At 40.3% G+C, this 26346-nt stretch overlaps 1 protein-coding gene across 1 annotated transcript; it reads left to right on the top strand.

The window, feature by feature from the left end:
- The first annotated feature begins 24978 nt into the window (after positions 1–24978).
- On the top strand, positions 24979–25395 carry MPC1L (mitochondrial pyruvate carrier 1 like). The gene has a single exon (XM_049871346.1). It carries the CDS (start codon positions 24979–24981, stop codon positions 25393–25395), a length of 417 nt encoding a protein of 138 aa, XP_049727303.1.
- Positions 25396–26346: the final 951 nt, after the last annotated feature.

Raw genomic sequence — 26346 nt, 5'->3', positions numbered from 1 at the left:
TCGGGTCATGCCACATCAGCAAAGGAAGGTCCTGACAGTTTTACTCATCCACGTCATTAAGGCCGACTCTACTTTGAGGAGGCAGCTCTTCCCCAGTTGTATTTTGAGTGCCCTCTAACCTGAGGGGCTCATCTTCTGGCACTATATCAGACAATGTTCCTCTGCTATTCATAATAGAATGGCTAAAATTAAAAAACAAAAAACCCTGACAATACCAAGTCCTATGCAGATGTGGAGCAACTGAAGCTCTTGTATACTGCTGGTGGTAATGCAAAATGATTCGGCCCCTTTAGAAAACAGTTTGGGAGTCTCTTAAAAAGTTAAACCTACCCTTACCATTTGGCCTCGCAATTCCACTCCTAGATATTTACCCAGGAGAAATAAAAACATATGTTCACACAAAGATCTATATATATGATTATAGCATCTTTATTAAAAAAGAATAAAGCATAAAAGCCAAATTATAGCTGCAGAAATCAAGTTAGTAGTTGCTAGGGGGTGGCTGTGTGAGGAGTAGATTGACAACAAAGTGGAGGAGGGAGTTTTTTGGAGTGATGGAGATAGTCTATATCTTGATTTTGATGGTAGTTACATAACTGTAAAAGTTTTCAGACACATTGAATTGTACCCCTAAAAAGGATGAATTTTGTTATAAATTGTATCTTAATAAAAGTGACTTAGAAAAAAAGGACACAAATCAATTTTGAAGTATTTTAGCCAAAAATATATAACCCAAATCTAATCATGAGGAAACATGAGGCAAACATACACTCAGAAACATGGCCTGTATGAAAAAAACAAAGAAAGGCTGGGGAACTGTTCCAGGTGAAAGGGGGACTACTCAATGCTATGCACAATCCTGGACCAGAAAAATGCCATCAAGGACATTATTGGGACAATTGACAGAACTGGAATATGAACTATAGATTAAGGATTGTATCAATGTGAAATTTCCTGAATTTGATAACTGTAACTGTGGTAACATAAGAGAAAGTCTTTGTTCTAAGGAAATGCACATTGAAGTTGTAAAGATAAAGTGGCACCATGTTGACTCCAGAGTTCCTGGAGCCTTAGAAGTTGGATGAATTCCTGAAACTATTGCCCTGAGATAATCTTTAAACCTTAAAACAAAAATATCCCCTGAAGTCTCCTTAAAACTAAACAATGGTTTAGCTTAAGTAGTTGAAAAAGGTCTGCCCTGAGTATTATGCTCTTTTAAGAACTATACATATGGGATCAAATTGACAACAGCAATTACAAAAATTAGATAGGAACCTTAGAGGGCAGTGAATTATATTAATGGGGGAGGAACAACTCAGAAAAGAATGGTGAGATTGGCTGCACAACTTGAAGAATGTAATCAGTGTCACTAAATGGTACATGTAGAAACTGTTGAATTGGTGTATGTTTTGCTGTGTATATTTTCAACAACAACAGCAACAAAATAAACAAAATCTTAAAAATATATACTTAAGAAACATAAAAAAAACCTCCAGGATAGACCACAAAGAAACAGAGGACCTGAATGATACTATAAACCAACTAGACTTAACAGACATATATAAAACACTCCACCCAAAAACAGCACAATATACATTCTACTCCATAGCACATGGATCATTCTCCAGGATAGACCACATTTTAGGTCACAAAGCAAGTCCTGATAAATTTTAAAAGATTGAAGTATTTTCTCTGACCACAGCAGAGTGAAGCTAGCAATCAATAACAGAAAAGAAAGAAAGAAAAAAAAAAAACCCTGCAATGTACACAAACACATGGAAATTATTCAACACACTATTAAACTACCAACGGGTCAAGGAAGAAATTGAAAGAGAAATCACAATTTCTTAGAGTCAAATGAAAGTTATTGGATGCAGTGAAGGCAGTACTGAAAGGGAAACTTATATCAATAAATGCCTTACATAAAAAAAAAGAAGAAGAGGATCTCAAATTAACAGCCTAACTCAACAGCTCCAGGAACTGGAAAGAGAAGAGCAAACTAAGCTTCAACCTACCAGAAGAAAGGCAATAAGAAAGATCAGAGCAGAGATAAATAAAATTAAAAACAGAAGAACAATAGGATCAATAAAACCAGAAGTTGGTTCTTTGAAAAGATCAATAAAATTGATAAACCTTTAACTAGACTGACAAAGAAAAGAAGAGAAAAGATGCAAATAACCAAACTAAAAAATGAAAGACAGGACGTTACAACTGACCTGGTAGAAATAAATAGAATTATGAAAGAATATTATGAACAACAGTATGGCAACAAACTGGATAACCTAGATGAAAAGGACAATTCTTAGAAGCCCGCAACCTACCCAAAGTGACTCAAGAGGAAACAGAAAGCCTCAACAGACCCATAACAAGTGAAGAGATCAATTCAGGGATCAAAAACCTCTCAACTAAAAAAAGTCCTGGACCAGATGGCTTCACTGGGGAATTCTACCAAATGTTTAGAGAAGAATTGACACTAATATTGTTTAAATTCTTCCAAAAGATTGAGAAGGAAGAAATACTCTCTAATTCAGTCTATGAAGCAAATGTAACCTTGATACTCAAACCAGACAAAGACACCACAAGAAAAGAAAACCACAGGCCAAAATGTTTTATGAATATAGATGCAAAAATCTTCAATAAAATACTTGCAAACAGTATCCAACAGCATATTAAAAGAGTCATACGCCACGACCAAGTGGGATTTATTCCAGGAATGCAGGAATGGTTCGACATAAGAAAATTAATCAACATAATACACCACATCAATAGAACAAAGGAAAAGAACCCCACAATCATCTCTATGGATGCAGAAAAAGCCTTTGATAAAATCCAACGCACTTTCTTGATGAAAACCCTAAAGAAGATTGGAATAGAAGGGAAATTCCCCAATATGATTCAGGGTATATATGAAAAGCCAATAACCAACATTATACTTAATGGAGAAAGACTGAGAGCTTTCCCCTTTGAAATTGTGAACAAGACAGGGGTGCCTGCTCTCACCACTTCCATTCAATATTGTATTAGAAGTCCTACCCAGAGCAATAAGATAAGAAAAAGAAATAAAAGGTATCCAGATTGGAAAAGAAGAAGTAAAATTATCTTTTTTTCACAGATGACGATATGATCCTACATACAGAAAATCCCAAAAAAGTCCACAAGAAAACTTCTAGAGCTAATAGAGGTATTTGGCAAAGTTGCAGGGCACGAGGTTAACGAACAAGAATCAGTTGGGTTTCTATACACCAGCAATGAAAAATCTGAAAGAGAAATCAGGGAAACAATTCTATTCACAATAGCATCAAAGAGAATAAAATACCTAGGAATAAATCTAACCAGGGATGTGAAGGACTTATACAATGAAAACTATAAAACACTGTTGAAAGAGATTAAAGAAGCCTTAAATAAAAAAGTAGCCTGGTACTGGTATAACAATAGACACATAGACTAATGGAATAGAATTTGGAGTCCAGAAATAAACCCACGTGTATATGGTGAACTGATTGTGCGTGTGTGTGTGTGCGTGCGTGCTTTAAGTGAAAGTTTACAGCTGAAGTTAGTTTCTCATACAAAAATTTATACACGCATTGTTATGTGATCTTAGTTGTTATCCCTCCAATGTGACAGCACACTCCTCCTTCCCACCCCGGATTTCCATGTCCATTCAACCAGCTCCTATCCCTTTCTTCCTTTTCATCTTGCCTCAGGACATTAGCTGCCCATTTGGTCTCGTGTATCTGATTGACCTAAGAAGCACACTCTTCACAAGTATCGTTTTATGACTTATAGTCCAGTCTAATCTTTGTCTGAAGAGTCAGCTTTGGGAATGGTTTCAGTTCTGGACTAACAGAGAGTCCGGGGGCCATGTCTTCTGGGGTTCCTCCAGTCTCAGACCATTAAGTCTGGTCTTTTTACTAGAATTTGAGTTCTGCGCCCCACTTTTCTCCTGCTCTGTCAGGGACTCTGTTATGTGGTGAACTGATTTTTAACAAAGGTGCTAGGTCCATTCAATGGGGACTTAGCATAAATGGTGCTGGGAAAATTGGGTTTCCACATGCAGAAAAATGAAACAAGATCCATGCCTCACACTACACACACAAAAAAATTCAAAACGGATTAAGGACCTAAATGTGCAAACTAAAACCATAAAATTCTTAGAAGAACAAGCAGGGCAATGCTCTCAGGCCTAGCTTTTAACAATTGATTATCTAATATAATAACAAAAACACAAAGAGCAAAAGACAAAATAAATAAATAGGACCTCATAAAAATTAAAATCTTTTGTTCATCAAAAGACTTTACCAAAAAAGTGAAAAGACAAGCTACCGACCAGGTACCGAATATCTCCAGAAACCGTATATCCTACAAGAATCTAATGACCAAAATATATATAAAACTTTGACAACTTAACGACAAAAAGACAACCGAATCATAAAATGGGCAAAGGACTTGAATAGACATTTCACCAAAGAGAACATTGAAATGGCCACCAAACATATGAAAAGATGCTCAGCATCATTAGCCATCATCATTAGCCATCAGAGAGATGCAAATCAAAACCACGACGATAAGTAATTTCACTCCACTAGAATGGCTAAGGTAAAAAGAAAACAGAAAATAATAAATGTTGGCGAGGATGAGGAAAATTGGAACCCCTATCCATTGCTGGTGGGACGACAAAATAGTACAGCTATTGTGGAAAACAGTGTATCGGTTCCTCAGAAAACTAAAAATAGAACTACCATATGATGGCATAACTCCATTCCTAGGTATATACCCAAAAGACTTGAAAGCAGACTCAAAAAGATACTTGTACACCAATGTTCATTGCAGCACTACGCACAATAGCCAAAAGGTGGAAACAATTTAAATGCCCATCAAAAGGTGAATGGATAAACAAAATGTGGCACATACATACAAAGGAATACTACTCAGCCAATAGGAGAAATGAACTCTTGATATATGCTACAGTATGGATGGAGCTTGAAGACACTATGCTGAGTGAAAAAAGCCAATCACAAAAGGACAAGTATTGTATGACATCATTATATAAAAAGACAAGAAAAGGCAAATGTATAGACACCAAAGTTTATTAGTGGTTATCAGGGTTGGGAGGCAGGGGGAGAAGGAGGGTTAATGGTGATGGAAAAATTGCATGATTGAGGGTAGGTTTGCACAGCTGATTATTGTAACTGCTGTCAAAAAATTGTAAAAAGTTGAATTGGCAAAAAGTTGTGTGATAGATATATTTACAACAATGACAAAAAAAAAAAAAAAAAAGAATAGCTGCTGAAGCTCCTTTGTACAACCGAACACCTCATGGGATTTGATTCCTTGGTTTGGGAGTTTAGGGTCATTGTTTCATGGGACAGTCCAGTTATTTGGCCTACTAACATGTTTAGTGCTTGTGTTCTACCTCCTAGTTTGTTGTGTAGTGCCTGGGGTCTTAAAAGCTTGCAAGTACCTATCCAAGGCACAACAACTTGTCCCCCCTACTCACCTGGAGCGACAGAGGAAGAAGGAGAGTCAGGAACAGGAGGAGGATATGGACTGTGTGGCTAATTGCCTCCACGAACAACCCCCTCCTTTGCCATGAGACCAGAAGAACTGGATGGTGCCTGGCTACCGTTGCCAAACATTTTGATCAAAGGTTACAGAGAAGAATCCTCACCAAAAAGGGGAAAATGCAGAACAGACTTTAAAGTTCTCATAGACTCTAGATTTTCTGGAGCCGTGGAGGGTAGATGAACCCCTGAAACTATTGCCCTGAGATAATCTTTAAACTTTAAACTAAAAATATCCCCTGAAGTCATCTTAAAACTGATTAGTTTAGCTTAACTAGTAAAAAAGTCTGCCATGAGCATTGTCATGGATTGAATTGTGTCCCCCAAAAGTATGTGTATCAATTTGGCTAGGCCATGATTCCCAGTATTGTGTGATTGTTTACCATTTTGTCATTGGATGTAATTTTCCTATGTGTTATGAATCCTACCTCTATGATGTTAATGAAGTGGGATAGTTGGCAGTTATGTTACTGACGCAGGACTTAATCTACAAGATTGGACTGTGTCTTGAGCGAATCTCTCTTTTTTTAATTAGTTTTTATTGTGCTTTAAGTGAAAGTTTACAAATCAAGTCAGTCTCTCATACAAAAATTTATGCACACCTTGCTATACACTCCTAATTGCTCTACCGCTAATAAGACAGCACACTCCTTCCCTCCACTCTCTCCTCTTGTCAATTTGGGCAGCTTCTGACCCCCTCTGCCCTCTCATCTCCCCTCCAGACAGGAGATGCCAACACAGTCTCATGTGTCTAGTCCATCCAAGAAGCCTGTTCCTCACCAGAAACATTTTCCACCCCATATTCCAGTCCAATCCCTGTCTGAAGAGTTGGCCCTGGGAATGGTTCCTGTCTTGGGCTAACAGAAGGTCTGGGGACCATGACCTCCGGGGTCCTTCCAGTCCCAGTCTGACCATTAAGTCTGGTCTTTTTACGAGAATTTGGGGTCTACATCACACTGCTCTCCTGCTCCCTCAGGGGTTCTCTGTTGTGTTGCCTGTCAGAACAGTCATTGGTTGTAGCCAGGCACCATCAAGTTCTTCTGGTCTCAGACTGATGTAGTCTCTGGCTTATGTGGCCCTTTCTGTTTCTTGGGCTCATAATTACCTTGTGTCTTTGGTGTTCTTCATTCTCCTTTGCTCCAGGTGGGTTGAGACCAGTTGATACATCTTAGATGGCCACTTGCTAGCGTTTAAGACCCCAGACGCCACTCTCCAAAATGGGATGCAGAATGTTTTCTTAATAAATTTTATTATGCCAATTGACTTAGATGTCCCCTGAAGCCATGGTCCCCAAACACCCACCCCTGCTTCACTGGCCTTCGAAGCATTCAGTTTATTCAGGAAACTTCTTTGCTTTTGGTTTAGTCCAGTTGTGTTGACCTCTTCTGTGTTGTGTGTTGTCTTTCCCTTCACCTAAAATAAAACATATCTACTATATTTTTTTTTACTATCTAATTAGTGAAAACCACTTTCCCTCCCTCCCTTCCTACCCCCTCTCGTAACCATCAAAGAATATTTTCTTCTCTGTTTAAACTATTTCTTGAGTTCTTATAATAGTGGTCTCATACAATATTTATCCTTTTGTAACTGACTAGTTTCACTCAGCATAATGCCTTCCAGATTCCTTCATGTTATGAAATGTTTCACGGATTCGTCATTGTTCTTTATCGATGTGTCATACTCCATTGTGTGAAGATACCATAATTTATTTATCCATTCAACCTTTGATGGGCACCTTGATTGCTTCCATCTTTTTGCTACTGTAAACAGTGCTGCAATGAACATGGGTGTGCATATATCTCTTCGTGTAAAGGCTCTTATTTCTCTAGGATATATTCCAAGGAGTGGGTTCTATTTCTAGTCTTTTAAGGAAGTGCCAAATCGATTTCCAAAGTGGTTGTGCCATTTTACATTCCCACCAGCAGTGTATAAGTGTTCCAGTCTCTCCACAATCTCTCCAACATTTATTCTTTTGTGTTTTTTGGATTAATGCCAGCCATGTTGGAGTGAGATGGAATCTCATTGTAGTTTTGATTTGCATTTCTCTAATGGCTAATGATCGTGAGCATTTCCTCATATATTTGTTAGCAGCCTGAATGTCTTCTTTAGTGAAGTGCCTGTTCATATCCTTTGCCCATTTTTTAACTGAGTTATTTCTCTTTTTGTAGTTGAGTTTTTGCAGTATCATGTAGATTTTAGAGATCAGGCGTTGATCAGAAATGTAGCTAAAAACTTTTTCCCAGTCTGTAGGTAATCTTTTTACTCTTTTGGTGAAGTCTTTGGATCAGCATAGGTGTTTGATTTTTAGGAGCTCCCAGTTATCTAGTTTCTCTTCTGAATTGTTAGTAATGTTTTGTATGCTGTTTATGCCATGTCTTAGGGTTCCTAGCATTGTTCCTATTTTTTCTTCCATGATCTTTATCGTTTTAGGTATTATATTTAGGTCTTTGATCCATTTTGAGTTCGTTTTTACACATGGTGTGAGGTATGGGTCGTTTCATTTTTTTGTGGATGGTTATCCAGTTATGCCAGCACCAGTTGTTAAAAACACTGTCTTTTCCCCAGTTAACTGACTTTAGGCCTTTGTCAAATATCAGCTGCTCATATGTGGATGGATTTATGTCTGGATTCTCAATTCTGTTCCATTGGTCCATGTATCTGTTGTTTAACCAGTACCAGGCTGTTCTGACTATTGTGGCAGTGTAATAGGTTCTGAAATCAGGTAGAGTGAGGCCTCCCACTTTGTTCTTCTTTTTCAGTAATGCCTTACTTATCTGGGGCTTCTTTCCCTTCCATATGAAGTTGGTGATTTGTTTCTCCATCTCATTAAAAACTGTTGTCGGAATTTGGATCGGAATTGCATTGTATCTATAGATGGCTTTTGGTAGAACAGACCTTTTTACAATGTTGAGTCTTCCTATCCATGATCAAGGTATGTTTTTCCACTTACGTAGGTCTCTTTTGGTTTCTTGCAGTAGTGTCTTGTAGTTTTCTTTGTATAGGTCTTTTACATCTCTGGTAAGATTTATTCCTAAGTATTTTACCTTCTTGGGGAGCCAATCTCTTTTGAGATATAAAAGAGAGAACCCAGCAGAGAGATGGGGGGACCTCATACCACCAAGAAAGCAATACCTGGAGCAGAGCGAGTTCTTTGGACCTGGGGTTCCAATGTGGAGAAGCTTCCAGAACAAGGGAAGATTGATGACAAGCAACTTCCTCCAGAGCCAACAGAGAGAGAAAGCCTTCCCCTGGAGCTGATGCCCTAAATTTGGACTTGTAGCCTACTAGACTGTGAGAAAATAAATTTGTCTTTGTTAAAGTCATCCACTTGTGGTATTTCTGTTATAGCAGCACTGGATAACTAAGACAAGCATTATGCTCTTTTAAGAACTATCTATATGGGATCAAATTGACAACAGTAACTAGAAAGATTAGATAGGAGCCTTAGGGGGCAGTGAGTTTATGTTAATGAGGGAGGAACAACTCAGAAAAGGAGGGTGAGAATGGTGCACAACTGAAAGAATGTAATCAATGCCACTAAATGGTACATGCAGAAACTGTTGAGTTGGTATATGTTTTGCTGTGTATATTCTCAACGACAACAAGATAAATAAAATTTAGGGAAAAAAAAAGGTAGCACCATGTCTGCAACCTACTCTCAAATGGTCCAAATAAAATAGTCGTGTGTGTGTATATAATACATGTATATGTATATATGTGTGTGTAAGTATCTATAAAGAGAATGATAAACATGGCAAATGTGTAAAATTGGTTATAGTGGTTTGTACTGTCAGCTTGCTGAAGGTGGAACTACATTTCCCAGAATCCTCTCCCCTGTATGTTCCAGAAAAGAGTTGACTCAGGAAAAATTGCATGAGCTTGGAAAGGTAGTCATGGTTAAATGCAGTTAAAGACAAATGTGGAGGGATCAGCAAGTTCCAGTGCTTGTTCTCATTCTCCTTCACTCTGTGTACAGCTCTTCTTCCCACTGCTAGTTTTACTGACCAACAGTGCCCCCTATCCAGGCCCATCACCAGACACTTGGCTGCTGCAGCATCTCAGAGGCAAAAACTCCCCTTGACCTCTCCACCAGCCTCCCTTCAGGGCCCCCTTTGGCGGCGGAATGTGCTTGGCTTCTCACATTGGCTGGTACTTGACTCCTCTGAACCTCCAACTCCCCTTTTCAAACCCTGTCACAACTCCAGCTCCTCCCACAATTCTGTTCAGTCTAATCCCTACATAAAGCCCTTAACACTCATGGTGGTTCTGCTTCCCTGATAGAACCCCAGCAATGGTGAATCTCAGTAAGGGCTTCTGAGAGTTTCCTGTATTGTTCTTGCAACTTTTTTTTATAAATGTGAAATATCTTCAAAATAAGACATTTTAAAAAGTCAAAGATCTGTTTTTACATATATTAGATGATCCTTTCACTAGAAGGTTAAAAAAGCTTTTTTTTTTTTTAATTTCTGGTGTAAAAATCAAGTATTAGGCACTAACCCATTTATGAGACCGTAGAATTGGTTCCAACTCATGGTGACCCTATGTATGTCAGAGTAGAATTGTGCTGTGTAGGGTTTTCAATGGCTAATTTTTCAGAAGTAGACGGGACAACCTTTCTTTCAAGGTGCCTATGGGTTTATGGGTAGACTTGAACCTCCAACCTTTCGGTTAGTAGCCAGGCATGTTAACCACCTAAAAACCCAGTGCCGTGGAGCCCATTCAGACTTACGGTGAACCTATAGGACAGAGTAGAACTTCTCCATAGGGCTTCCAAGGCTATGATCTTTACAAAAACAGACTGCCACATTTTTCTCCCATAGAGAGGCTGGTGGATTCAAACTCCTGGCCTTTTGGATAGCAGGAGCTACCCTGTCCTATAGGGTCACTATGAATTGAAACCGGCTTCATGGCAACGGGTTTTACTTTTATACCACCTGTTGTTGTTGTCGGTTCTGACTCATAGTGACCCTATGCACAACAGAAAAAAACACTGCCCGGTCCTGCGCCATCCTTACAATCGTTGCTATGCTTGAGCCCATTGTTGCAGCCACTGTGTCAATCCACCTCATTGAGGGCCTTCTTCTTTTCCGCTGACCCTGTACTTTGCCAAGCATGATGTCCTTCTCCAGAGACTGATCCGTCCTGACAACATGTGCAAAGTATGTAAGACGCAGTCTCGCCATCCTTACTTCTTTTTTTTTAATAATTTTTATTATGCTTTAAGTGAAAGTTTACAAATCAAGTCAGTCTGTCACATATAAGCTTATATACACCTTACTCCATACTCGCACTTACTCTCCCCATGAGTCAGCCCGCTCCCTCCTTCCAGTCTCTCCTTTCGTAGCCGTCTCTACCCTCCCATCTCCCCTCCAGACAGGAGATGCCATCACAGTCTCAAGTGTCCAACTGATACAAGTAGTTCACTCTTCATCAGCATCTCTCTCCAACCCATTGTCCAGTCCCTTCCATGTCTGATGGTTCCTGTCCTGGGCCAACAGAAGGTTTGGGGACCATGACCACCGGGATTCTTCTAGTCTCAGTCAGACCATTAAGTATGGTCTTTTTGTGAGAATTTGGGGTCTGCATCCCACTGATCACCTGCTCCCTCAGGGGTTCTCTGTTGTGCTCCCTTTCAGGGCAGTCATAGGTTGTGGCCGGGCACCAACTAGTTCTTCTGGTCTCAGGGTGATGTAAGTCTCTGGTTCATGTGGCCCTTTCTGTCTCTTGGGCTCTTAGTTATCGTGTGACCTTGGTATTCTTCATTCTCCTTTGATCCAGGTGTGTTGAGACCAATTGATGCATCTTAGATGGCCGCTTGTTGGCATTTAAGACCCCAGACGCCACACTTCAAAGTGGGATGCAGAATGTTTTCATAATAGAATTATTTTGCCAATTGACTTAGAAGTCCCCTTAAGCCATAATCCCCAAACCCCCGCCCTTGCTCCGCTGACCTTTGAAGCATTCAGTTTATCCCGGAAACTTCTTTGCTTTTGGTCCTGTCCAGTTGAGCTGACCTTCCGTGTATTGAGTATTGTTCTTCCCTTCACCTAAAGTAGTTCTTATCTACTAACTAATCAGTAAATAACCCTCTCCCACCCTCCCTCTCTCCCCCCCTCGTAACCACAAAAGTATGTGTTCTTCTCAGTTTATACTATTTCTCAAGATCTTATTAGAGTGGTCTTATACGATATTTGTCCTTTTGCCTCTGACTAATTTCACTCAGCATAATGCCTTCCAGGTTCCTCCATGTTATGAAATGTTTCACAGACTCGTCACTGTTCTTTATCGATGCGTAGTATTCCATTGTGTGAATATACCATAATTTATTTAACCATTCATCCATTGGTGGACACCTTGGTTGCTTCCAGCTTTTTGCTATTGTAAACAGAGCTGCAATAAACATGGGAGTACATATATCTGTTCGTGTAAAGGCTCTTATTTCTCTAGGGTATATTCCGAGAAGTGGGATTTCTGGGTTGTATGGTAGTTCTATTTCTAAACTTTTAAGAAAATGCCAGATAGATTTCCAAAGTGGTTGTACCATTTTACATTACTACCGGCAGTGTATAAGAGTTCCAATCTCTCCGCAGCCTCTCCAACATTTATTATCTGGTGTTTTTTGGATTAATGCCAGCCTTGTTGGAGTGAGATGGAATCTCATCGTAGTTTTAATTTGCATTTCTCTAATGGCTAATGATTGAGAGCATTTTCTCATGTATCTGCTAGCTGCCTGAATCTCTTCTTTAGTGAAGTGTATGTTCATATCCTTTGCCCATGTTTTGATTGGGTTGTTTGTCTTTTTGTGATTGAGTTTTAACAGAATCGTATACATTTTAGAGATCAGGCACTGGTCGGAGATGTCATAGCTGAAAATTCTTTCCCAGTCTGTAGGTGGTCTTTTTACTCTTTTGGTGAAGTCTTTAGATGAGCATAGGTGTTTGGTTTTTAGGAGCTCCCAGTTATCTGGTTTCTCTTCATCATTTTTGGTAATGTTTTGTATTGTGTTTATGCCTTGTATTAGGGCTCCTAATGTTGTCCCTATTTTTTCTTCCATGATCTTTATCGTTTTAGTCTTTATGTTTAGGTCTTTGATCCACTTGGAGTTAGTTTTGTGCATGGTGTGAGGTATGGGTCGTTTCATTTTTTTGCAAATGGATATCCAGCTATGCCAACACCATTTGTTAAAAAGACTATCTTTTCCCCAATTAACTGACACTGGGCCTTTGTCAAATATCAGCTACTCATATGTGGATGGATTTATATCTGGGTTCTCAATTCTGTTCCATTGGTCTATGTGCCTGTTGTTGTACCAGTACCAGGCTGTTTTGACTACTGTGGCTGTATAATAGGTTCTAAAATCAGGTAGAGTGAGGCCTCCCACTTTCTTCTTCTTTTTCAGTAATGCTTTACTTATCCGGGGCTTCTTTCCCTTCCATATGAAGTTGGTGATTTGTTTCTCCATCTCATTAAAAAATGTCATTGGAATTTGGATCGGAAGTGCATTGTATATATAGATGGCTTTTGGTAGAATAGACATTTTTACTATGTTAAGTCTTCCTATCCATGAGCAAGGTATGTTTTTCCACTTATGTAGGTCCTTTTTAGTTTCTTGCACTAGTACTTTGTAGTTTTCTTTGTATAGGTCTTTTACATCTTTGGTAAGATTTATTCCTAAGTATTTTATCTTCTTGGGGGCTACTGTGAATGGTATTGATTTGGTGATTTCCTCTTCGATGTTCTTTTTGTTGATGTAGAGGAATCCAAGTGATTTTTGTATGTTTATCTTGTAACCTGAGACTCTGTCAAACTCTTCTATTAGTTTCAGTAGTGTTCTGGAGGATTCCTTAGGGTTTTCTGTGTATAAGATCATGTCATCTGCAAATGGAGATAATTTTACTTCCTCCTTGCCAATCTGGATGCCCTTTATTAGTTTGTCTAGCCTAATTGCTTTGGCTAGGACTTCTAGCACAATGTTGAATAAGAGCGGTGATAAAGGGCATCCTTGTCTGGTTCCCGTTCTCAAGGGAAATGCTTTCAGGCTCTCTCCATTTAGGGTGATGCTGGTTGTTGGCTTTGTATATAGATGCCCTTTATTATGTTGAGGAATTTTCCTTCAATTCCTATTTTGCTGACAGTTTTTATCATGAATGGGTGTTGGACTTTGTCAAATGCCTTTTCTGCAACAATTGATAAGATCATGTGGTTTTTGTCTTTTTTTTATTTATATGGTAGATTACATTAATGGTTTTTCTAATATTAAACCAGCCTTGCATAAAAAAAAACCTGGTATAAATCCCACTTGGTCGTGGTGGATTATTTTTTTGATATGTTGTTGAATTCTATTGGCTAGGATTTTGTTGAGGATTTTTGCATCTATGTTCATGAGGGATATAGGTCTGTAATTTTCTTTTTTTGTGGTGTCTTTACCTGGTTTTGGAATCAGGGATATGGTGGCTTCATAGAATGAGTTAGGTAGTATTCCATCATTTTCAATGCTTTGAAATACCTTTAGTAGTAGTGGTGTTAACTCTTCTCTGAAAGTTTGGTAGAACTCTGCAGTGAAACTGTCCGGGCCAGGGCTTTTTTTTGTTGGGAGTTTTTTGATTACTCTTTCAATCTCTTTTTTTGTTATGGGTCTATTTAGTTGTTCTACTTCTGATTGTGTTAGTTTAGGTAGGTAGTGTTTTTCTAGGAATTCATCCATTTCTTCTAGGTTTGCAAATTTGTTAAGAGTACAATTTTTCGTAATAATCTGATATGATTCTTTTAATTTCAGTTGGGTCTGTTGTGATGCGGCCCATCTCGTTTCTTATTTGGGTTATTTGTTTCTTTTCCTGTATTTCTTTAGTCAGCCTGGCCAACGGTTTATCAGTTTTGTTAATTTTTTCAAAGAACCAGCTTTTGGCTTTGTTAATTCTTTCAATTGTTTTTCTGTTCTCTAATTCACTTAGTTTTTTTGTTTTTTTTTTTTTTTTTAATTCACTTAGTTTAGGTCTAATTTTTATTATTTGTTTTCTTCTGGTACCTGATGGATTCTTTTGTTGCTCATTGTCTATTTGTTCAAGTTGTAGGGACAGTTCTCTGATTTTGACTCTTTCTTCTTTATGTATGTGCACACTTATCGATATAAATTGACCTCTGAGCACTGCTTTTGCTATGTCCCAGAGGTTTTGATAGGAAGTATTTTCATTCTCGTTGCATTCTATGAATTTCTTTATTCCCTCCTTAATGTCTTCTATAACCCCAGTCTTTTTTGAGCAGGGTATTGTTCAGTTTCCAAGTATTTGATTTCTTTCCCTGATTTTTCTGTTATTGATTTCCACTTTTATGGCCTTGTGGTCTGAGAAGATGCTTTGTAATATTTCGATGTTTTGGATTCTGCAAAGGTTTGTTTTACGACCTAATATGTGGTCTATTCTAGAGAATGTTCCATGTGTGCTAGAAAAAAAAGTATACTTTGCAGCTGCTGGGTGGAGCGTTCTGTATAAGTCTATGAGGTCAAGTTGTTTGATTGTGGCAATTAGGTCTTCCATGTCTCTATTGAGCTTCTTACTGGAAGTCCTGTCCTTCTCCAAAAGTGGTGTGTTGAAGTCTCCTACTATAATTGTGGAGGTGTCTATCTCACTTTTCAGTTCTGTTAAAATTTGATTTATGTATCTTGCAGCCCTGTCATTGGGTGCATAAATATTTAATATGGTTATATCTTCCTGGCCAATTGTCCCTTTAATCATTATGTAGTGTCCTTCTTTATCCTTTGTGGTGGATTTAACTTTCAAGTCTATTTTGTCAGAAATTAATATTGCTACTCCTGCTGTTTTTTGATTGTTGTTTGCTTGATATATTTTTTTCCATCCTTTGAGTTTTAGTTTCTTTGTGTCTTTAAGTCTAAGGTGTGTCTCTTGTAGGCAGTATATAGACGGATCGTGTTTCTTTATCCAGTCTGAGACTCTCTGTCTCTTTATTGGTGCATTTAGTCCATTTACATTCAGCGTAATTATAGATAAGTACGTGTTTAGTGCTGTCATTTTGATGCCTTTTTGTGTGTGTTGTTGCCAATTTCATTTTTCCACTTTTTGTGCTGAGACGTTTTTCTTTGTAAATTGTGTGTTTCTCATTTTCATAGTAGTTGAATTTATGTTTGCTGAGTCGTTATGTTTTTCTTGGTTTTTATTTTGAGTTATGGAGTTGTTATACCTCTTTGTGGTTACCTTAATATTTACCACTATTTTTCTAAGTAAAAACCTAACTTGTATTGTCCTATATCACCTTGTTTCCCTCTCCATATGGCAGTTCTATGCCTCCTGTATTTAGTCCCTCTTTTTGATTATTGTGATCTTTTACATATTGATTTCAATGATTCCCTGTTTTGAGCAGTTTTTTCTTTTTAAAATTAATCTTAATTTGTTTTTGTGATTTCCCAATTGAGATGATATCAGGATGTTCTGTTCTGTGACCTTGTGTTGTGCTGGTATCTGATATTATTGATTTTCTGACCAAACAATTTCCTTTAGTATTTCTTGTAGCTTTGGTTTGGTTTTTACAAATTCTCTAAGCTTGTGTTTATCTGTAAATGTTTTAATTTCACCTTCATATTTGAGAGAGAGTTTTGCAGGATATATGATCCTTGGCTGGCAGTTTTTCTCCTTCAGTGCTCTATATATGTCATGCCATTGCCTTCTTGACTGCATGGTTTCTGCTGAGTAGTCTGAACTCATTCTTATTGATTCTCCTTTGTAGGAGACCTTTCTTTTATCCCTGGCTGCTTTTAAAATTTTCTCTTTATCTTTGGTTTTGGCAAGTTTGATGATAATATGTTTTGATGATTTTCTTTTTGGATCAATCTTATATGGGGTTGGATGAGCATCTTGGATAGATATCCTTTCATCTTTCATGATGTCAGGGAAGTTTTCTGCCAACAGATCTTCAACTATTCTCTCTGTATTATTATCCCTCCCTGTTCTGGGACTCCAATCACACGCAAGTTATTCTTCTTGATAGAGTCCCACATGATTCTTAGGGTTTCTTCATTTTTTTTTTAATTCTTTTATCTGATTTTTTTTCAGCTATATTCGTGTCAATTCCCTTGTCCTCCAGGTCTCCCACTCTGCATTCCAATTGCTCGAGTCTGCTCCTCTGACTTCATATTGAGTTGTCTAATTCTGTAATTTTACTGTTAATCTTTTGGATTTCTGAATGCTGTCTCTCTATGGATTCTTGCAGCTTATTAATTTTTCTACTATGTTCTTGAATAATCTTTTTGATTTCTTCAACTGCTTTATCAGTGTGTTCCTTGGCTTTTTCTGTAGATTGCCTTATTTCATTTATGGGGTCATCTCTGATGTCTTGAAGCATTCTGTAAATTAGTTTTTTATACTTTGCATCTGGCAACTCCAGGATTGTATCTTCATTTGGGAAAGATTTTGATTCTTTAATTTGGGGAGTTGTAGAAGCAATCATGGTCTGCTTCTTTATGTGGTTTGATATTGACTGCTGTCTCCGAGCCATCTACAAGATATTGTAATGATTTATTTCGAATTTGCTCACTGAGTCTTATCTTGTTTTGTTTTCTTTCAATATACGTCGATGGGCTACTAGATTGCACTGTCTTGATTGTTGTAGCCCTTGAATCACTTATGTGCTATTACCAGCTGGTTTGAGCTGTTACCAAATATATAAGCCTAAGAGTCCATTCACTATTCTTGAGTAGAATCTGATTTGGGGTCATCAAGTGTTTGGTGCAGACTGTCACCTATCCACCTAGAGGAGTAATGGTGATAGTTGTGTGCACCAGATTCTAGTAGCAGCAGGGGGTCACACTCTGGGGGGGGGGCAGGATGCTGACAGGCTTCCCCCAAGTGCCAGTGAGGTAGGTGTGTCTCCTTTCCTAAAGCACTTTGGTGGGTGGGCTCTGCAGGTGTACCTTAGGCACCCAATGCAAGTACCTCTACAGATTGGTAGGTGTCACCATCCTTAGACCTCTAAGGCAGGAGGCTAGGTGGTCTGGGGGGAGCTTCAGCCCTCAGTTCCCCATTGTGGGTCAGTGAGGGCTCTGTTGGATACGCAGAGATATCAGACCTGGGAAACTTGTCTTTCCAGTAATCAGCTAAAACAATTACAGTCAGATCCCTATCAGAATTGCCTTTGCATTATAATAGCCACCTTGTTCCCTGTAGGGATGAAAGCCCAAGACAGTGGATCTCATATGCTTGGCTGGAGCTGGTTCTGTATTTTTAGTCCAATTAGGGAAGGATTTTTGGTCCCTGGGTTTTTTGTAGCTGCTTCGCTCAGGACAGGAGAATGGGTTAGGAAAAGACGGGGAAAAAAAAAAAAAGAAAGAAAGAAAAACCGCAGAGCATTTCACTCTCTGGCTCAGGAAATTCCAATGTTAATGAAGCCGCCTGGGAAGGGGAGGGGAGGGATCAGATAAATAGGAGAGAGTAGCACCCCAGAATATAGACAAAGTTACTTATCTTGTTTGGTGATGACTGTTTTATCTAAGATTCCCAAGGGGTGCGTAGCCTGTGTGCGTTGGCTGGGTCGAGATTGCCCCCGAGGTTCAGGCCCACGTCCTGTGCTTGTGCTGTCTCAGAAGCCCTGGTCAGTTCCTCTGCTCCCAGTCCAAAGCCCAGCGCCAAGGTTCCCCGGCTGGGACGCCACACTCCAGGATCCAAAATCAGCCGCTGCCTCCCGGTGACTTCTCCTCCTGTCAGCCGCGTCGCTACGCTGCCTGCGTGCACTGGCTGGGCTTCCCCCGAAGTCACTTCTGGGGGCTAGGGCTGCAACCTGTGTTTGCACTGTCTCAGGATGCCGTGCTCAGCTCCCCTGCGCCTAGTCCAAAGCCTGGCGCCAAGGTTTTCTGACTGGGACGCTGGCTCCAGGCTCCGAAAGCAGTCGTTGCTTCCCCGTGGTTGTTCGTTCTTAGTCTCTGTCACTCAGGTCAACTCTTTAGATCTGTGTTTGATGGGCAGGGTTTGTAGATTGTCGTGTAGTGATCGATTCACTTGTTTTTCCGAGTCTTTGTTGCAAGAGGGATCCGAGGTAGCTTCTACCTAGTCAGCCATCTTCATCATCCTTACTTCTAAGGAGCATTCTGGTTGTACTTCTTCCAAGACAGATTTGTTCATTCTTCTGGCAGTCCCTGGTATATTCAATATTCTTCGCCAACACCACAATTCAAAGGTGTCAATTCTTCTTCGGTCTTCCTTATTCATTGCCCAGCTTTCACATGCATATGATGCGATTGAAAATACCATGGCTTGGGTCAGGCGCACCTTAGTCTTCAGAGTGACATCTTTGCTCTTCAACACTTTAAAGAGGTCCTTTGTAGCAGATTTACCCAGTGCAATGCGTCTTTTGATTTCTCGACTGCTGCTTCCATGGCTGTTGATTGTGGATCCAAGTAAAATGAAATCCTTGACAACTTCAATCTTTTCTCTGTTTATCATGATGTTGCTCATTGGTCCAGTTGTGAGGATTTTTGTTTTCTTTATGTTGAGGCGCAATCCATACTGAAGGCTATGGTCTTTGATCTTCATTAGTAAGTGCTTCAAGTCCTCTTCACTTTCAGCAAGCAAGGTTGTGTCATCTGCGTAACGCAGGTTGTTAATGAGTCTTCCTCCAATCCCGATGCCCCGTTCTTCTTCATATAGTCCAGCTTCTCGGATTATTTGTTCAGCATACAGATTAAATAGGTATGGTGAAAGAATACAACCCTGACACACACCTTTCCTGACCTTAAACCAATCAGTATCCCCTTGTTCTTTCCGAACAACTGCCTCTTGATCTATGTAAAGGTTCCTCACGAGCACAATTAAATGTTCTGGAATTCCCATTCTTCACAATGTTATCCATAATTTGTTATGATCCACACAGTGGAATGCCTTTGCATAGTCAATAAAACACAGGTAAACATCCTTCTGGTATTCTCTTTCAGCCAGGATCCATCTGACATCAGCAATGATATTCCTGGTTCCATGTCCTCTTCTGAAACCGGCCTGAATTTCTGGCAGTTCCCTGTGGATATACTGCTGCAGCCGTTTTTGAATGATCTTCAGCAAAGTTTTGCTTGCGTGTGATATTAATGATATTGTTCTATAATTTCCACATTCGGTTGGGTCACCTTTCTTGGGAATAGGCATAAATATGGATCTCTTCCAGCCAATTGGCCAGGAAGCTGTCTTCCATATTTCTTGGCATAGACGAGTGAGCACCTCCAGCACTGCATCTGTTTGTTGAAACATCTCAATTGATATTCCATCAATTCCTGGAGCCTTGTTTTTCGCTAATGCCTTCAGAGCAGCTTGGATTTCTTCCTTCGGTGCCATTGGTTCGTGATCATATGCCACCTCTTGAAATGGTTGAACATTGACTAATTCTTTTTGGTATAATGACTCTGTGTATTCCTTCCATCTTCTTTTGATGCTTCCTGCATCGTTTAATATTTTCCCCATAGAATCCTTCACTATTGCAACTCGAGGCTTGAATTTTTTCTTCAGCTCTTTCAGCTTGAGAAACACCGAGCATGTTCTTCACTTTTGGTTTTCTGTCTCCAGCTCTTTGCGCATGTCATTATAATACTTTACTTTGTCTTCTCGAGACGCCCTTTGAAATCCTCTGTTCAGTTCTTTTACTTCATCAATTCTTCCTTTTGTTTTAGCTGCTCGAAGTTCGAGAGCAAGCTACAGATTCTCCTCTGACATCCATCTTAGTCTTTTCTTTCTTTCCTGTCTTTTCAGTGACATCTTGCTTTCTCCATGGATGATGTCCTTGATGTCATTCCACAACTCGTCTGGTCTTCGGTCACTAGTGTTCAATGCATCAAATCTATTCTTCAGATGGTCTGTAAATTCAGGTGGGATATACTCAAGGTCATATTTTGGCTCTTGTGGACTTGCTCTGATTTTCTTCAGTTTCAGCTTGAACTTGCATATGAGCAATGGATGGTCTGTTCCACAGTCAGCCCCTGGCCTTGTTCAGACTGATGATATTGAGCTTTTCCATCGTCTCTTTCCACAGATGTAGTCAATTTGATTTCTGTGTGTTCCATCTGGGGAGGTCCATGTGTATAGTCGCCATTTATGCTGGTGAAAGAAGGTACTTGCAACGAAGAGGTCGTTGGTCTTGCAAAATTCTATCATTCAATCTCTAGCATTGTTTGTATCACCAAGGCCATATTTTCCAACTACTGATCCTTCTTCTTTGTTTCCAACATTCACATTAAAATCACCATTAAGTATCAATGCATCTTGATTGTATGTTGGATCAATTTCAGACTGCAGCAGCTGATAAAAATCTTCTATTTCTTCATCTTTGGCCCTAGTGGTTGGTGCGTAAATTTGAATAATAGTCATATTAACTGGTCTTCCTTGTTTTTTTCCTGCTGTCGAGTCGATTCCGACTCATAGTGACCCTATAGGACAGAGTAGAACTGCCCCGTAGAGTTTCCAAGGAGTGCGGCGTATGGATATTATCCTATCAGTGACAGCATTGTACTTCAGGATAGATCTTGAAATGTTCTTTTTGACGATGAATGCAACACCATTCCTCTTCAAATTGTCATTCCCCGCGTAGTAGACTATATGATTGTCCAATTCAAAATGGCCAATACCAGTCCATTTCAGCTCACTCATGCCTAGGATATCGATGTTTATGCGTTCCATTTCATTTTTGGTGATTTCCAATTTTCCTAGATTCATACTTCGTACATTCCAGGTTCCGATTATTAATGGATGTTTGCAGCTGTTTCTTCTCATTTTGAGTCGTGCCACATCAGCAAATGAAGGTCCCAAAAGCTTTACGCCATCCATGTCATTAAGGTCGACTCTACTTTGAGGAGGCAGCTTTTCCCCAGTCATCTTTTGAGTGCATTCCAACCTGGGGGGCTCATCTTCCAGCACTATATCAGACAATGTTCCGCTGCTATTCCTAAGGTTTTCACTGGCTAATGATTTTCAGAAGTAGACTGCCAGGTCCTTCTTCCTAGTCTGTCTTAGTCTGGAAGCTCAGCTGAAACCTGTCCTCCATGGGTGACCCTGCTGGTATCTGAATACCGGTGGCATAGCTTCCAGCATCAGAGCAACACGCAAGCCCCCACAGTACGACAAACTGACAGACACGTGGGGGTAATACCACCTAGGGACTCCAAATGAGGCCCTGGCAGGAGAGTGGGTGGAGGAACTTCGTGGCCTTCTGCTTGTTTCACCATTGACCTGAGGGGTCAGTGGTCTCAGTACATATGAATAAGTGGGAGAGAGGAAACAGAACAAAAGATTGGCAGGAAGGAGAGGGAGGATCATATCACAACAGATTCCCTTATGCCATTGCATAGCAATGAGGGACCCAGACCAGATTACAACACAAGGGGCATATATAGAGAAACTGAGGTAAACCCACCTACAACATACTTAACTGACATTTTCATAGCTATTGGTAGATGCTGGATAACGACCCAGCCTTTAATCACCGTATACATACAAGATGAAAACAGAAGGCAAAAAGATTAGAATCAGGGACACAGCTCTAAAATTACTCTCAGCAGTAACTGAAAATAGCAGAGCCAAGATATCAGCCTATTGTTTTATTCATCCGGCTTCTCTTGAGGCACAATGCTATTTTTTCCCTTTGGTAGAATTTAGGAGTAAATATTCCAAAGAACAGGATATGCCCCCCCCCAAAAAGTTTCATAAAATAGCAAACCCTCAATGTTCCATTATCATAGCCATAATCCAGGAAAAGTCATATGGTTTTTCAAATGCTGACCATCATTTCAGGGCAAATTTAATGAAATACATTTCTGATTTTTACTGTTTCAAGCCAACAAGACAAAAAGGGAAAAAAAACCATTTACAAACTAAAATATTGTAACCAGTATAGTAATACTTGATTCAGGCAAGAATCATTAATGGATTGAAAACTAAGAGGTTAAATACTTACATAGTCTCAAAGTATTTCCCCACCAAGTACTTATTCATTACAAAGGGAAAAATACTGAGTTCAATGGAGAAATCTGGTAAACACTATCTTAACATTACGGACAATCAGACAAACAGCATGTGCCTTGCACTGGGGACACACATCACTTTTGGGTTGTAATTGTCAAACATGAACACTCTGAAGGTAGTCATGAGGAAATATCAAAAGAACCCCAGTTGAGGGACAGTCTATAAGAGAGCTGGCCTGTACTCTTTTTGAATTGTCAAAGTCCTGAGTGACAAAGAAAGCCTGGGGAACTGTTCCAAAACTAAAGGAGACTAAAGAGATAGAACAATTAAGGTAAGCTGTGATCCTGGACTGGATCCTAGACAAGAAAGACAAAATGACCATCCAGGACATTATTGGGACAATGGCAATATCTAAGGATTATAGATTATAGTGTTTTCTCAGGGTGTCTTGTGATGTTGCATTACAAAAAAAAAAAAAAGGCAGAAAACATTGGGAAAGTAGTCACCAGTTTTGTCATTAAGAATTTTCATTAAAGGATAATAAAATTATTACCTGAAAGACTGTTGGAGAATGGAATATTCATACACTCTCAATGTGGCTCCCCCTAGATTATTTATTGATTGTTGTTGGGTGCCGTTGAGTTGGTGCCTACTCATAGCAACCCTATAGGACAGAGTAGAACTGCCCCATAGGGTTTCCAAGGAGCGGCTGGTGGATTTGAAGTGCCGACCTTTTGGTTAGCAGCAGGGCTCTTAACCACTATGCCACCAGGCCTCCACTTATTGATTACATAGGGGAAAAGATACCTTTACAATGGAGAAACTTGCCAGACAACTCCTTAGTCAAGTGATCAAACTTAATATCACCAATGATATTGGTGGATATGGAACCAAGTGACATCATGTGCCTCCCAACGTGATTCAATAAGAACACAACATCACCTGTGTTGTATATTTGCCTAAAATGTTTAACCCAAATCTTATCATGAGAAAACCATCAGATAAATCCAAATTAAGGGCATTGTGCAAAACCACTGGCTTGAACTCCTCAAAAATGCTAATACCATGAAAGGCAAACGAAGCTGGGGAATTGTTCTAGATTAAAGGAAATTAATCAATAGGATTGTTGTTGTTGTCTTGTGCCCTCCAGTCGATTCTTACTCAGGGCTGTAATTTTTATGGAAGCAGATTGCCAGGTGTCATGGATTGAATTATGTGCCCCCCAAAATGTGTGTATCAATTTCGCCGGGCCATGATTCCCGGTATTGTGTGATTTTCCTATATGTTGTAAATCCTGCTGCTATGATGTTTATGAGGGAGGATAGGCAGCAGTTGTGTTAGTGAGGCAGGACTCAATCTACAGGATTGGATTGTCTTGAGGCAATCTTTTTTGAGACATAAAAGAAAGGAGCAAGCAGAGAGACAGGGCGGCCTCATACCACCAAGAAAGCAATGCCAGAAGCAGAGCGGTCCTTTGGACCCAAGGTTCCTACTCGGAGAAGTTTCTAGTCCAGGGGAAGGTTGGCGAGAAGGACCTTCCTCCAGAGCCGGCAGAGGGAGAAAGCCTTCCCCTGGAGCTGACGCCCTGAATTTGGACTTCTAGCCTATGAGTCGGAATCCACTAGACAGCAGTGGGTTTTTAGCCTATTAAACTGTGAGAAAATAAATTTCTCTTTGTTAAAGCAATCCACTTGTGCTGTTTCTGTTATAGCAGCACTAGATGACTAAGACACCAGGCCTTTCTTCCATGCACCACTAAGTGGGTTCAAATTGACAACCGTTTGGTTACTAGCCGAGTGAAAACCATTTTCACCATGCAGGGACCTTTAATCTAAAGGAGATGAGAGCTAAATGTGAGCCTTCATTGGATCCTGGATCTCCTACCTTCAACAAAAAAAGTCACAAAGCTATAAAATTTAAAGTCCACTGCATATTAGATAATAGTACTGTGCTAAGTTTTAATTATCCGAGTGAATTGTTGTATTGTGGTTAAGCAGGAGACCGTCCTTGTTCTTAGGAGACAGATGCTGAAATTTTTAGGCGTGAAATGTCAGTATGTCTTCAAGTAACATCAAGGCAAATTTTGTAAGGACTAAATTCCTATGAACTGAGGAATTTCGTATCAACATCTAGTCAACGGCATCCACAGATCAGACAGAATAAGCAAACTATCCCCCTGAACAGCTTAGAAGTAGAAAGGGCGGGAAGGAGGCAGCCAGACGCTCACCACCCGGAGTGGCCCACGGACCCCCGAGGGCTTCAAGGTCTTCGGGGCGGCACACGCGGGCTCTATGCACTTTACGGCAGTCCCGTGAAGGCGCGACAGCGGCACGTGTTGCCACGCGCACTTTATGGCCATCAAGAGAACGCCGGAGGCTGGAGGAGGCCACGTCAGAGTCGGCCCACCGTTCCAGGCGCCTCGAGACCCACGTCATTGTGGGCTAGTTGTCCGTTGTCGCTCCCACAACTCAGGCATCATGGCGGCAGTGGCGACACTACTGCGGAGGGCGAGGGACTACGTGCAGACCAAGGAGTTCCGGGAATACCTGACTAGCACACACTTCTGGGGTCCGGTGGCCAACTGGGGCCTTCCGCTGGCCGCCTTCAAGGACATGAAGGCGTCCCCGGAGATAATCAGCGGCCGCATGACGACAGCGCTCTTTTTCTACTCGCTGGCCTTCATGCGCTTCGCCTACCGCGTACAGCCTCGAAACTTGCTGCTGATGGCGTGCCACGGCGCCAACGTGACGGCGCAGAGTATTCAGGGGACCCGCTACCTACTCTACCACTATGGTGGCAGCATCGGAATGACCACCCCTGCCGACTCTCGCGACCCTTCAGCGACCAGCTCCAGCAAGGCGTCCGCCGCCCCTGCTTCTCGGCCCCCAAAATGACTCTTAAGGACTGAGTGATCGAATCTTTGCATCTTGCAAGCGCTAAGTTTCTCCTACAGAAAAGACCGATTGAAGCTTGGGTTCTGACTCTACAACAGTGCGAATCTGACTTAAACCTGCAATTTGGTTAATAAAAAGAAAAGGAAAATAGCACCGACTGAAGCTGTTGAGTCCTGCTTATTTTGTGAACTAGAAATGTTTTTAGAGGGCGAGGGTAGATTAGCTGGTCTTCCTTTTCATGGGACCTGCAACTTTGGGGTTAGTTTATATGGGGAAGGAAGACTTTTTGTTTTTCTGCTTTACTGGGAAAGACACTTCAAATTATCCACTAACTCATAGGTTTTTGTTTTTTAAAGGTCTCTTGAGAACATGTTTTTGTTACTTGTTTTGGTGTCCAGGCGAAATACGGTTGGTTAGTATCACACATAACTTAAAACTTGGTACAGCTACAAATCTCTGCATGCACACACACAAAGTCCAGGGACGATTTCTACTGAGGGAAATACTTTGAAGTGTGTAAATAAATTCAGTGAAGACCAGGTTAGACTTTAAGGAGTACTTATTAAGGGAACTTAGAATCTCTTTGTGACTGAGAACAATTACGGAATCTTCCTTGGAAACAGGATACACAACTCCAAGGATGGTTGCTGTCAGCCCTAGATTCTAGGTAAATAGGAAAAAAAATGATGAAAATCAGAATTCTTTCCTCCTTTTACTTATCCCTAAAAATGGTTAACCTTTCACTGTGTTGGACACTAGCTAGGGTTGGGGGTGAGAGCCCATGATTCACGGCATTAGCCCGGAGTATTCCCCTAGAATTCCCGTCAGTGCTACTACTGACTTAAACCTGAGAGTTATGAAAGGAGGGAAGAGAAGGATGGAGCTGTGGGTGTGAGACCCTTAGGACTACCCTTTCGGATTTGATCCAAAATCTTCCCCTGCCTCTGCCTC

Source organism: Elephas maximus, chromosome X, assembly GCF_024166365.1.
Source record: "Elephas maximus indicus isolate mEleMax1 chromosome X, mEleMax1 primary haplotype, whole genome shotgun sequence".
NCBI lineage: Eukaryota > Metazoa > Chordata > Mammalia > Proboscidea > Elephantidae > Elephas > Elephas maximus.
This window is presented reverse-complemented; position numbering and strand designations above follow the sequence as displayed.

Coding starts and splice junctions, on each gene's coding strand:
- MPC1L (XM_049871346.1), top strand. CDS start 24,979: ATGGCGGCAGTGGCGACACTACTGCGGAGGGCGAGGGACTACGTGCAG.